This window comes from Perca flavescens, chromosome 1, assembly GCF_004354835.1.
Source record: "Perca flavescens isolate YP-PL-M2 chromosome 1, PFLA_1.0, whole genome shotgun sequence".
Lineage (NCBI taxonomy): Eukaryota > Metazoa > Chordata > Actinopteri > Perciformes > Percidae > Perca > Perca flavescens.
In genome coordinates this window covers 13250844-13265955 of record NC_041331.1, presented here as the reverse complement: position 1 = coordinate 13265955, position 15112 = coordinate 13250844, and the positions used below count along the sequence as shown (strand labels likewise).

The following is a 15112-nucleotide window of genomic DNA, read 5'->3' as shown; positions in this document are numbered from 1 at the left end:
CCGGCTCATTCTAAAAGGGACAACAATTATCGTAAATACTCACACGATGACAACAGCTGGATTTGTGTATTGTGTTTGTTGTGTGTGTTGTGTATATTGTGTGTGTTGTGTGTGTTGGCAACGCAGCTAGCTGACAGCCCATTATCAGGCCTGATTAATGTATTGGCAAGACAGATGAATGGAAAGACGTTCCAGCCCCATGAAATTCCATGTTTTTCCAGATTGTTGTTTCATGTTACTTTGGTTATTTCCAAGGAAAATATTTTATCAGGGAGGTATGACGGCTCATCTATGAATAGATTATTTACAATAATTACTTAAAACAGTACATCTGAGATTCTTTTCTCAAATAAGCAGCCATTATTATGTTGTTCCAGTCTATGTAATTTTGCTTGATTAACAATTTTCCACATAATCATCATACATTACATGAAAATATTTACCAGCTGGATCAGTGGAAAAACTGTGAGAGCAAGACAAATTCCCTGCTCAAATTCTTGACATTTAACCCTTTGTTTTTGCAGGCAATAATGTTTCAATCTCCTACACACCCTTTGCGGTTTCACTTATTTTGGCTGATTAGACCTGTGTGTACACATTGTTTAAGTGACGTGCCCCTCTCTCTCCTGTTCAAGAGGCTTACTTTTTACACCTTGATAATACTATTAAGCATGTACGTGATATTACTGTACACAGAAGACGCACAACAGCCAACATTGTGAATGCCATTGTGCATTTACATGGAAAAACAATCAAGCAAACATGGAAAGCACAGCAAAGATGGTAAAGAACAGATGCAGTTACAAATCTCATTCATAGCAGCACCACTCAGTGGTGGTACTTTATACTTTTTACTCCACTACATTTATCTGAAAACTATAGTTACTAGTTCATTTGCCTACAAAACATATGATCAACTTATAAAATACGATGCATTGTTAGATAGTTAAACCAACCAACAGTGTATACAGTAGTTAAAATTAGCTCCACTTCAACCAGCTGTGATAATTAAAAATTATGTGTAAATGCATCAGTTATAATATTCCAAAAACATGATACATATGATAATATATCACTCTCAAAGGGGCTACTCTGCCGCTGTGAGTGTACTTTTACTCTGCACACACACACATCCACACACACATACACACACACACACACACACACACACACACACACACACACAAGCGCACAATGCATGCAAGTGATTCAATTCAAATCCCTGCCAATGGTTTCACACTATTCCAGTGATCAATAAGTGGTGATGGTGATATTGCAAGAAAAGTAGACATGCAAAGGCAGGGAAGAAGAAGACTGCACGCTTGCAAACACGTAACAATGCAGGTTTCAAATTAAATTTGTCTTATCAGCCATAATAACTATAAAAATACTTCCGTTGGTGTACAGTGTCTTTAAGAACTCATAATTCACATTGAGAAGTCTGACCACGACGTATCATTATCACAGTTACAACATGCCACTATATTTCACTTTCAGTTCTCACCTCTGGGAATAGAATAATACTTTGCAAAACTTCCGATACAACATACGTGATCAGCAACACAGCTGCATGTGTTTCCTGTCCCGCTAATGTACTTAACATTAAAACGCATTACTTTAACAAATTATGAAAACTTTGAATGGCTGTGCTGTCTAGTTGTCAAAAACTAAAGTAATCATGTTTAGCCCTCCAAGCTCTGTCACCAGCCTAACCAGTGAGCTTGGGCTCCTCTCTGCAAACTTGCATAATGAAGTTAAAAATCTTGGTGTCTTCATGGACACTTGAACTTAATTTTAACAAACAAGTCTTTTACCAGCTTCGAATTTTAGCCAAATTAAAGCTGTTTTTATCCCACCAGGACCTGGGAACAGTTATCCATGCTTTTATCACCTCTCTTTTTGATTACTGTAATTAACTGTATTTTGGGCTGACCCATTCCACTCCCATTTCTTGACTCCAAATGGTTCAAAATGCAGCCGCTAGACTTTTAACTTTTAACAACACATCACTCCTCTTCTGTCTCACCTGCATTGAATACCAGTGAAATAAATATACAATTGATATTATAATCTTACTATTGTTCTTAAAGCCTTAAATGCACATACAGAAAATCCTAAGTCGTATAGATTTGTGATTTTTACTATATGAATAAAATGAGCTTGATTTGAATAGTTTTATGCAGGTTATGCTGTTCAGTTATTTGTTAAAGCTGTTTCAGAGAGGTGTTGACTCAACTTGATGGTAATTTTGGATGCTGTCGTTTGTGGTGCTTTTTAATTGCCTTGTGTTTATATGATGTGTTTTTAATATTCACTGTGGTCTACCTTAACTGACATAAACTCAATGAACTGTCTGAATAACATAACATTTAAACAGGAAGAAATGTAAAGCTCTCCAAAACTTTTACAACTAAAACAGATAACCTTAATGAAGGTGGGATTTATTGCAGGGCGGTTGCATTAGACTGCATTAAGTTATAGTCATAATCGTATACTGAAAGGTTGTCATATGCAGTCTTGTATCATATTAACTCCTCTGCACTCTATGCATGTTTTCCTTGTTTTTGTGTGAGTCACTTTTTGGTGAAGACCACAGTCCAAAGACATGAAGGTCAGGCAAACTGGAAACTCTAAAATTCCCCTCAGAAGTGAAAATAAGTGTAAATGTGTTTGTCTTTATTTCAGCTCAGACTCTCCAAGAGTGCTCCCTCCCTCTCACCGAGTGTATGCTGGGATGGGTTCCAGCCCCCTGTGACCCTGAACAGGTACAAGCAGATGTAGAAGATGGATGGATGTCTTGGCTGCAGGTAGGAATCATTTTCTAAGCGGCTAAATGAACCATTTGTCAACAGGGTCAGCTGTGACTTTGACCTCTGGTACAATTTGGCTTCTGTTTTGCAGACCAGGTTGTTTCAACCTAGAAGAGTCGATTGTCACATCAAATGTGGGCTGTTAGGTGCCTAATTCAATGAAACATCTGTAAATGTAGATGCCAGTGTGATCACCACAGTGGAAACCCTGAACACTGGTCTGTTACATTGGTCGACATAGTTTAAAAGATCTCATTAACTTTGTTCTGCCTTTAAGTAGTTGCATCTTTTGCTAGCTAATTAACATCATTATAGCCATATGAAGGTTGCATGACATACAGACACATGCACTACTGTTGTATTTTGATATTTTAGGGGGGTGGGTTTTTCTTCCGTTACAGATATCATGTATCATAAGCTTCCCCAGTGGATTCCAAAACTGCAGAGAGGATGCACACTATGGTTGAAATTGCCACATTTTTTGACAGTACTTTTAGTTTTAAATTTGTGACTTTGTTCTGATCGAACTCTTCATTCTTCAGAGAACGTTGACAAGCATTCGGTAACACTTTACTTGAAGGTATCTACATAAGAGTGACATGACGCTGTCATGAACATATGACACAGTCATAACACATGAACCCTAGCCCTAACTGTAATCGTAACCATAACCATAACCATAACCGGTCATGACAAAAACCGAATGACACTTACTAAAAGAAGCGTAATGTCATAAACGTTTATGACTTGTTTATAATGTTTATGACACGTTCATGACAGTGTCACAAGTGTAACCAAACATTGTGTGAATTACATACAAATTAATACAAGGTAAATACTGGCCAGGTCCAGGGCAGTAAAATTCAAGCTAAATAATTGCAGGACAACTCCACCACAAAGCTAACATATCCTAAATGCTAGGCTGGGTGAGAGACCCTATTTAGCCCACACACACGCACATTCCCCAAAATGCATTTTTCCCAGAATCCTATAAACCAATCAGTATTTCTCACCTGGAATACGACCCTCCCCCAGGTTTGCTGTATATTAGTTAGTTTGTGGTATAAACTAAAATATTAAAGATACCCCTAATGCCTCTCATGTCCATTGTCCACACTACACTGTAATTTTTATCTGGACTCTCTCATAAAAGAGGCAATATATTTTGAGAGACTTCCTGGTTAAATGAAATAATAATAATACATGACATTTTGTCTATAAGACATTACATTTTCTATATTCTATAAGACATACAAGATGCAGGAGCCACTTTAGGGTCTTTACATTTGGGCTTTTAATTATGCTTTAGAGTAAAATATTACCGAACACATTTGTTATTTAAGTACAACAAAGTAATTGCCACACAGAAACTGGGCAGTTGCCCACTTTGCCCGGCTGGTAATCCAGCTTTGGTTCACTGTGCCTCTAGTCTTGCACTGTCAAACCCACAGCACTGTGGAGTAAAGTCTGGCTACAACACACATATATTCTGGGATAGGAGGAAAAAATTCTGGATGCAGCGACGGTGGCTCATCAAAATGGTCTCGGGAAGGAACTTGTTTTGGGGGAATATTTGCACCCCCAAAAAGAAAACGCCACATAAAATAATAATTGATTATGAATGCTTACATAATACAATAACATGAGCTAATTAAATAAGCTGGATACATGGTTAAAAGTAATTTGCTCTTGCCAGTGTATCAGCGTGTGTAACGTTACATCATCCACAGCAGTCCTCTCCAATCGGCCCCGAAACATCCCAGTTAGTAAATGCCAGTTAGTAAATGCCGTAAACATATTCTTTGTAAATTTTTACAATCATTTATTGAAACCCTGCCTTCATATACTATTTTCAGATTTTCAGCCATTTTCAGCATGTAACGTTAGCTTGCTAGCTCGGAGATTGTTCTTGATGGCTTCCCTAGATGGCGCTACTTGTATACGTGAAAGCTACTGTCTTTATAAACTATCTTTTTGATAAACTGTCTGTACACTTACAAAGTTCCCAATGCTTCGGTTTACATGTAGGGACCCTCATTATGCTACCGTGGAAGTGTGGTGCTATTTTGAGCCTTGTTAGCGGTGTAGAAATAGCGATTTCTTTTTACTTTACCCTCTGCCCCGACGACTAGCTTTATAAACTATCAGCGGTTTGCGCTATCTTGTTTCAAGCTAGAGACACATTCGATTAGCATGAAAACATATCCCAGAGAACGGTCGACTCGGTCCACGTGTTATTAACCCCTAGGTTCATTTTGCGCCACAATTGTCCTTTAACTCCATTAGAGTTCCTTGTACAAGAACTGAATCACTGTGGTTGACTGTTGTTTGTACTGTGTCGTAGAATGGAGCATTGTAAACATTTATCAATGAGCAGTCCATCCATAAGTGTATAATACTGTAGCTGTGTCAATACCCATGAGAGCTGTGCCTTATTATTGCTTTCATTATTTTTCATTCATTGAGTCCACATAAGACACGTTGACAAAAGTGTATCACTAGTTTCCATAGCTTAAAGTAATATCCTCAAACTGTTTATTTTGTGTGACCAACAGGCCGAGAGCATCAGAAGTCTTTATGTTGCGATGGTATGAAATAGGAGAATAACATAACCTACCACAACATAACCTAGACTGACATTATGTAACTCACATACTCGCTTTCTTTCCACCTCTCCTCTGTGTCCTTTGACAGGCATGGAATACCTTTTGAGAAATAACCATAAATAACTCTCATTTTGTCACATGGCCCGGCCATGTGGTCTAAATTTGCATTACAAAGACTCGCCGTGCACGTGACAACAGAACGCTAGGAAAAGTTCAAACCATTCAGCTCTTTTCTGTGGCTCAGGATGATCCCGGCTGTTTCCAAAGTCAGCTCAGCAGCTACAGGCCTAAGAATATGCCTGACCCACACACTTTGCTTGAAAAATGTTTTGGATTGCGCCTCTTGCCATAAGCCATATTATATCAGTGCTAAGTGTGAGGTATCAAGAGGGGTTGGCTCTGTGCCAGGAGGGTATGTTTGGTTGTGGGTGCAGGTGTTAAAAATATCTTGTATGAATAGTTCCTCTGAGGATATAAACACACACAGTGCAATAAATTATTACATGCTGATGCTGGGATTATGTGCTGAAGAGTGCTGAGGAGCCCTATGGAGGGTGTGACAGCATATGTGGATCTACTGTATGAATGTCTTGATTGTGACAAAAGTTGATTCTTCTTCTTATGATGCATTTTCTAAGTACTGAAAACACTGCAAAGTACTGCAAAATTACATTTTGGCTTTCTAACTTTTCTGCAAGGAACAGTTCTATTTTCTCAACACACGAGAGTCTCTGCTCAGTTCAGAGAGGTTTGTGGATTATAAAGAAATGCTGACAGCTTTCAGGATGGTTTTGCTCTTGGTTAAATTTAATTGTTGAGTATATTCTAAATTTTTTGTCCGTAAATCAGGTGACCCCCCCCACCATTTGGGACAAACTTTGCACTACTTAAAGACACCCTCCACACATGATTTAAGACAAAACAATACTCTGCTTTGAATATCAATTTCTGTCTGAAATTGTTTTGCAACACAGAAGTTCATTTACTAATCGTAAAATGGCATCTATTCATTGATAAAAATCCAGAATCTATGAATTTGCAAAAGTTTTACATTTCAAAAGTGTAACTGCTGGACACAAGATGCCTCTTACATCATTTCAATGTCCACTCTCAGTGTTTGTGCACTGGAGGCCTCAGGTTTCCACATCATACTTGGGTAGATTTCAATTAGAACACAATTGGCTTTCAAACTCAAAACTGCCACAACTGTCACTATAACGAGATGTAAGGTGAGCATTCCTCTTCAGCTGATTAATGTGAACAATGGCTTCTAGTGTCTCTGCATATAGGCTACATCAGTCTGCAGGGTGAAGCCCGAACATCCAATTGAAGAACCAAAAAGATTTTTTTTAATATAGGTAGGCTTTACGTTTTGCTTGGCCATTTAACATCTGGAGAATAACATAAAGATTTAGGCAGCAAAGGAGTTTTCACTTCACAAAGAATTTCACATTTGAAATCATAAATGTCATGGTGTAGGGTGATAAATGTAGTAAGACAATATATTCTGGCTTCATGTGTCACAATGTCGTCATGTTACGCCTGCTGTGAAAGGTGAGACCTCGTGCCTTACCTATCAATAATACCCACTGGATAGCAGAGAGCGGAGACAAAACAAGGACACTTAAATAAAAAACTAAAATCAATCACCTGAGTGCAATCAACACTGTCCAACAAAGCAGGGAGTAAACTCTGTAGCAGTTACTGTCAGAGTTCTTCAGTAATGGAGTAGTTATATATTTATAACTACTCCATTACTGAAGACACTATTATTGAGCCACAAATTCCTTTGAGGTAAATCTTCCCAAATCTTTGGCATAAGCTCTCAGTAGCTGACCTGATGTCAGCTTAAAGGAGATAATTACAACTATTATTATAAATGAAAAGGTGTTTGTTTTAACTGTTGGCTATTAGACCTGAGTGTGGCATACACATTGCACAGAAGCAACATTACCTAACCACATGATGACTGAAATGTGTGTCATATTCGTCCAGCGTCCGTCTACTGTATTTTATACACACACACACACACACACACACACACACACACACACACACACACACACACACACACACACACACACACACACACACACACACACACACACGTGTAAAAAACCCGACAAGAGTCATTTCTTTGGTCTAGGGGTCAACCAAGTGTTGAAAATAAATAGGGTGAAATATTTCTAAATATGCTGTATATCTAAAGATGGCACGTAGTGAGTGTTGCATTTGTTGTATTTATCATCTTCTCCACATTTTCAGGAGCATTATTGGCTTTCTCCTATGACACTGGGTGTTGTTTTCCTCATCACTGGATAAAAAAAAAAACACTTTCACACACAAACTAAAGGCTACATACCTTGGAAGACATCCACATCTCGGGGATCCTCTGAGCTCGGAGATAATCACAGTCCTCTTGAGGAAAAAAAAAAAAAAATGTTGTGCACGAAGTCCAGTGGACAGGAGAGGAAGTTGCTCACAAACTCCCCTCCGAGGAGTTTCCACAACAGAGTCATTTTTGCTATAGCTTTCCATCTGCATCCGTGTAAAGGGATATTGTCATATTGAGGTGGTTTAAATGAAACTGGGGAAACTGTTGTCGCCAAGGCTCCAAGCCTGTCCATACAAAACCTGGCATGGCAAGTCATTTCTCCAGCCATTTTTTAACTCTGATGTTTCCTGTGCTTAGCTCTCATAGTGGGTCAACAACACAAGGCTTTTTTTTTGTGGAAAAGCATATTTGTGTAGATGTCATAGAAATAATTCAAGCCCTGGTTTATTTGATGACTGCTAAATGCTATGTCTTAGAAATGAGCTTTTTTGTTCATATTAGTGTTGGAACAGTAACAAAAATGTTTTATCTGTCTCAGGCTTTTCCTTTATTGGAGTCCAATTTTTATTGGCAGCGTATGAAAGAGCTCATTAATATCCCTAGTTTGCTCTCTTTAAAGAAGTTACTCAAACATTCTTCAGCTAAGTGGTCAGAGGATGACTAAATGATTGCCATTTGCACGGCCTACAGTTTCTGTCTCTGAAATAAAAATCTGCCCAAAACCCAGCGCAAATTCTACATTAGTGCAAACAAATTGTTTAACTTTATTGCATAACAGCAAAAACGATCATCCCTACCCTTTATCTTATTGACGGATGAAACTCATAAAGTGCGAATGCATAGCCTGTCTTGTCTAGACTTTTAATTTTGTGTCAGATTTGGAAGCCCGCACAGGTAAGACAAATTAATGAATCAACCCATTAGGGAAATATTGATCATAATTGTTCCTAAAGGTTGTGGAGAGGATTTGGGATACACTTTTGCTCTGAGATGGAGAGAATGATACATTTTAATCTGCCAATTGGTGACCTGTAAGTGTGAGTGTGCGTGCGTGTGTGCGTGTGTGTGTGTGTGTGTGGGGGGGCTATGAGGCGTGCGTAAAACTTGTGTTAGGGGACCACCTGCTCTTGTACTGTATCTATTAGGGCGTATTCTTCTTAAGAAAAAAACGGGGAGAAAAACTGAACTCTATACTTGTAATCACACGTCAGTCTGAACGGATTTTGAGTTAGTGCTGTTTTTCCTCCCTATGTCTGTGCCGTTTCCTTTACTGGGGCTCTTGTCCAGACCACAAAGCGACTCCGTCAGGCCTTCCTCCATCTCCATATACTCCGCTTTGTCACCCAGCGATGAGCCAGAGGGCGAGCCTTTGAATTTCCTTAAAAAGTCCGGGAAATAGGGGCAGCCCGGGGGCATGCTCTCCACCACCGGCGCCTGGTCATCCTGGTTATCGGTCTCCCTGTGGTAAAAGTAGTTGAAGTTGGACACTATGACCGGCACCGGGAGCGCGATGGTTAACACGCCCGCGATCGCGCAGAGGGAGCCCACTATCTTCCCACCGACAGTGATGGGCTTCATGTCGCCGTAGCCCACCGTTGTCATGGTCACCACTGCCCACCAGAAAGCGTCGGGGATGCTCGTGAACTGAGAGGTGGGCTCGTCCGCCTCGGCGAAGTACACCGCGCTGGAGAACAGGATGACACCTATAACCAGGAAGAAAATGAGGAGGGCCAGCTCCCTCATGCTGGCGCGCAGGGTATGGCCCAGGATCTGCAGCCCCTTGGAGTGCCTGGACAGTTTGAATATGCGAAACACCCGGACAAGGCGGATTATTCTCAGGATGGCAAAGCTCATCGCTTGCTGCCCGTTGCCTTGTTGCTGCGCCAGGTCCGTGCCGAGGGTTATGAAATAAGGCAGAATGGATACAATGTCTATTGAGTTCATAATGTTTTTAAAGAAATCCGGTTTGCTCGGACTCGCAAAGAAGCGGACTATAATCTCAAAGGAGAACCAGATGATGCAAACCGTTTCCACGAGGAAAAACGGGTCGTTGAAAGGAGTAAATCCGTGGTCGGGTTGAGTGGAGTTGTGTCGCGGCTGGAGGTATTCTTTTTCGTCCCTAAACTCCGGCAGCGTCTCCAGGCAGAAAATGACAATAGAAATAACTATAACCAGGACGGACACGACCGCTATGCCCCTGGCGGGGCTCGAGCTCTCCGGATACTCAAAAAGCAGCCAGATCTGGCGCTTGAACTCGTCCTCCGGCAGAGGTTTTTCCTCCTCTTTGACAAAACCCTCATCCTCCCGAAACTTGAGTATCGCCTCGTCCCCGAGTTCGTAAAACTTCACCTCCTCGGAGAAGATGTCAAACGGGACGTTGACTGGTCTTTTCAACCGCCCCCCCGACTGGTAATAGTAAAGAATGGCGTCAAAACTCGGTCGGTTCCGGTCGAAGAAGTATTCGTTCCTTAGCGGGTCAAAGTACCTGATTCGCTTGTCGGGGTCTCCCAGGAGAGTGTCCGGGAACTGAGTGAGAGTCTTGAGCTGAGTTTCAAACTTCAGACCCGACACGTTGATGACAACTCTCTCGCAGCAGCCGCACTCGTTGTAAACACTCTCGTACCCGGACTGAGGTCGCCTGTCAGTGAGCGACACGGTCTCCTCCTCATCGCCCATGTTGCACAGAAAACTCGACCTCTTGCTTCCCCGGCACCCCTTCTCCTCCTGCGCATCCTCCTCCTCCTCTTCTTCCTCGGCTCCCTCGGCCTCCTCCTCCTCCTCTATCATGATGTCCTCCTCGGATCCGAGCAGCGCCAGCTCCGAGTGGCGCAGGTCCCCGCCGAGAGTCGTCCGGCTGCGTCTCCACCGTCCGACGCCGCGTTGCTTTCTCCGCTCTCTGAGAACTCTCTGTTGCTGCTCGGGCTCCTGCTGCTGCTGCTGCTGCTGCTGTGGCGGCTGCGAGGAGGAGGAGGTGGAGGAGGAGGAAGAGGAGGAGGAGGAGGAGGAGGAGGGGCGCGAGGCGGTCCCGCCGCTGCCGATGTTGGCGTTCGCGGAGGAGGAGGCGGCGCGAGACTGATGCTGGCGGTTGTTAAGGAGAGGAGCGCTCGAGGTGGAGGTGGACCCCCCCACGCCTCCTCCTCCTCCTCCTCCTCCTCCCTCCTCACCTGACCCACCTTCAGCAGCGGCGGCAGCGGCAGCAGCCGCCGTTCTCGACTGGACAGCCTGGCGCTCCCTCTCGCGCTCCTTTTCCCGTGCGCGAGCTTGGGCATATCCGTAAGGCAGGTGACTATTGCACCCGCCGTCCGCACCCACCATGGCAAACTCCATTTTTTTTTTTAAAGTCCAATGAGCGGTTCGCGTCCGTGAGCGCTACAGTAACCGCCTCAGGGCGAAGTGGATGCAGGGCCAGAGGATCAAAGTTGCAGCTCGGCGCGCGCGCAGAGAGAGAGAGAGAGAATGATGCATCAACCGGTTCGGCCAATCAGTTGTGCATATGAGAATGTCAGAATAACGAACACACCTCAATAAGGTCCATGTTGAGAGCAGTCCATGTGGCTACTTAACATGGCAGGAGATATTGATCAGCCTGTCTTCCAGTTTAGACACAGGCCTCTTGTATTTTATGACATCGTTACCGTAACCAAAAAAAGATGTGAGGGTCGGTGCCATAGCCTGTTACGCAGGCTCTCTGTGCTCAACTTGCAGCGTCCTTTATTTGTTCAGCATTTTCAATCACCAAGTCAACAAGCTAGAACCAAAACAGTCTCTGCTCGGTTTCTCCGGCGCCCATCAGGTGGCTAATTTCTCCACGACCGCTGCTTGCGCCCAAATGCGTCTTTTGATCCTTCGTGGTCACTCCTGGTTGCCATTTTATGTGATAAGATTAAAAAGAAATTAAAAAAAAAAATTAAATAAACTGGATATTTGCTGTTACATGATAGAGCTCCGGTGAAGGACTGACAGACTCTCTCTGGAGCTGCGAGAAAAAAAAAAAGACAAGAGAGGAGAAAACAGCAGTTGGTTTAGGCACAAAACATGAACAATGAACATGTATCCTATTCATTTTAATGTCCGTTGTTTTGGCGACTGCATAGTCCAGGATACTACGCATATTTTGCAATATAAGGGCGGTAAACTTCATTGCCATATTATTATTATTAGCGTATTATTAGTAGTAGTATTAGTATTGAGTTAACATGGAGGTAGGCTTTCGGAAATAAATGCATGGAAGACATTTATGTTTAGAACAGATATTACGCATGAAATGTCCTGCCCGTTAAAATAGCGTCTTTAATCTGACATTCATACTTACATGTGAAAAGGGGCCAAACAAAATCGCCTCAGCCCCCCTACAAACAAATCTGTTGGAGGAGGAGGATGGGAAGGTAGGCTAGGTGAGGATGCAGTTCTTCGCTTCTGCCTAAATTCCCGTCTTGATTTAGGGGGATAATATCACAAATCCATCGTCATATCCAGCCAGCGACCATATCATCCACTATATACATCTGTGCTCTGACGCACTCCGAGGAGGACACTTTTTTTGACTGCGTCTCGACGTCTTGTCTCAATTTAACAGGATCTGTTGCCACTTCAGCCCCCGTTTCTGCTGCATCGCTCCTGGTATACTGGCAACAATTAGCATTGAAGAAAAAAAAGAAAAACAAAGGCAGGTGTGCAAGCAGCGAGTTGGCATCACCGCCACACGGCCACGGCGAAAAGATGCGATGGTGGGTAAAAGTTTACCTTCACACAGGCGAGGGGAAACGGCCCCATGGTTAAGTCTGAGCATCACACATCTGTCTGTCTGCCACTGCCGCCTTACCTATACTCCTGTATCCCGCCCATTGTGTGTGTGTGTGTGTGTGTGTGTGTGTGCGTGCGTGCGCGTGCGTGCGTGTGTGTGTGTGTGTGTGTGTGTGTGTGTGTGTGTGTTTGTGTGTGTGATGATGGAGAGCCTCGGTGAGAAAGTCGTTCATGTACCGCAGCGCATGCAGGCGGTGCTCGGTCCTCCCCCAGTGGATGCAGCCGGTCACTGCGCACCGTGCTGCAGTCTCCCACCCGAGCCTCCTCTGCCCTTCATCACCACTGCTGGGTGGCAACCGGTGTCCTCCGCCCCCAAATATTATTACTCTCGATTCATTTCTAAAGCAACGTCGATAGGCTACGTGTAATTCGCTGGGAGTAGAGCGTAAAACGCCTTTGCCACTTGTAGTTTTCACTTAAATCCATCCTCCCAACCCCTTTGTTTTGTTTTTGTCCCTTTAACCTTTAGAAATGACTCTGTAAGTAAAGTGCCTGCACACTTTAGTACTGCTCAGAATCTTTATTAAACCCCTTTCTTCTCAATATTTCATCAAATGTACCACGCATGAAATGAAAGTATCTAACGTTCATAAATCTATACTTTAAAGTGACCAGACACTTGAGCAGCCCTCTGCTCGGGGGCCCTGCCAGCATAAGAGAAAAACCTCAACAGCAGAAGCAACAATGTTTTTTGTGCCCCCCGAAATGACTAAAATGTAATAGTAAGCATAGTGTAACTGCAGTACATAAGCCTACGGCAGTTTCATACACTTGCTAATTTGAATCATACAATGTACAACTATAGTACATCAATTCCTATATTGTACAATTATAGGTAATCTTCTCACCTTAAACTATCTTGTAATAGAAACAGCAGAACACTTTACTCTGACTTGAGAGACCTGAACTAACCAGATTTGTTGAGTTTGAAGACTGTAACACAACACGCAGTCCAACAAATTACTCTGCTCAGGTATTAGTCAAACACTGAATGACTATCGAAAAAGCAATTAACATTGCATTACTTCTGTTTGAGTAATGAGTATTGAAAACCACAGACAAGTCACCATATTGAATATCATGGTGATTTGTTTTTGATGTGGCCACATTAGCTCTTGTTTAATATAGAGGTGTGTTCCACAGTTTTGTGGAAATGATTCTAAACAAAAGGACGATTGTTTTACTGCACACAATAAGAAATATGATAATTAGTGACCAAGTAATTACAACATGTGCTGAAATATAGTCACACTAGTCACTTTTACCATAAAGACAAGTAAAGCAGAGACAGAATCGTCGGTTAAAAAAACGTGAGGTAATATGATATATATTATTCTTTAATGTTACCTTCACGTTATACTATTTTAGCTTGAAAAGTTTGTGCTGTTGGTCTTACCCCGAGGAGTCGAAAAGGCACATAGCCTTTTAAAAACCAGACATTTCAGCACCTAGCGAGGCAACTGTTGAGTCACTGTTATTGATCAACCACCCTATTGCCACCACAGATTTATTTGGATCATTTTGCGCTATGGGACAGTTAAGGTCTTATTCATTGCACCTTAGGTTTAATTTGAGCGTGTAGATAATTGTTTTTTTTCGGCAGGTACCACCGCAGGCAATCAGTAGCTAGAGCCAATTCAGTCCAGTCCATTTGATTCAAGCTATCTGTTTGACTCAAAAACTCTTAATTAGGACAAGAACAGCCTGTTATTCCACAGCAGAAAACTGATGCAATGTTCCTCTGAGAGATCCTTATCATTCCCTCAGGTGTTTCTGAAGTCTCTAGTTTATAATATTCCTGTAAGGATAGTGTTGGTTGCCTGTGCAGTCTCCTCTAAAATGTACTATACAATCACTGTGCTTGTTTTTCATGAATCTGAAACAAAATGTAAGAGTGCTTGCAGAGGCTTTAACAATCAGTACTGCTGACAGCGCAAATACCATTGATTCTTTAAAGAGCCCTTCTTCACAGTCATATCTCTCTGTATTTTATACTTACCAAAGACATTCGAGGAGCTCCTTTCTCGTCGGCACAACATGTAGGCAACCATCCACCCACCACACAAACGCACATTGTGCACACTCACCTCTTGCACTTCATTGATCATCCACCTCAGTCAGCACCAGGGGGAGTTGTGAGGTCAGTAATAATAAGTAGCGATAGAGTGAGGATAGGGGGTGCCTTATTGCACACTAGTTTAGATGCACTCTGAACTGATGCCAGAGCTGCAACACAGCTGCGTCCGTTGACAAAACTCTGCTGTATCTAAGTGAGACATACACAGTAAACAAATCCAGCAAACTAAATTCATTTAACATTTGAATTTCAACAATATAGTCAAGTGGCATGTCATTCCAATGATAATCATGCTAATATTCACAATTCATCCAAGGCACTCTTTTTGCAAAAAGTTAAAAAGCCTTTATTTAAACGGCTATTTCATGTGGAAATGTTTAGTACGTTAAAAATAGAACTGGCCAGCAACCCACACGTAGCAGCACAAACAGCCTTCTTCATCCTTTTATTTATCATTAAAGTAAGGACTATTAACCCAGGA

General features: G+C 42.3%; 1 protein-coding gene across 1 annotated transcript; it reads right to left on the bottom strand.

Annotated features, from left to right (window-relative positions):
• Positions 1-8951: 8951 nt before the first annotated feature.
• On the bottom strand, positions 8952-11020 carry kcna4 (potassium voltage-gated channel, shaker-related subfamily, member 4). Its single transcript, XM_028596930.1, has 2 exons — positions 10916-11020; positions 8952-10694 (listed from the first exon to the last, which is right to left on the bottom strand). The coding sequence occupies exons 1-2, from the start codon at positions 11018-11020 to the stop codon at positions 8952-8954; spliced, it is 1848 nt and encodes a 615-aa protein (XP_028452731.1).
• Between the last annotated feature and the right edge of the window lie 4092 nt (positions 11021-15112).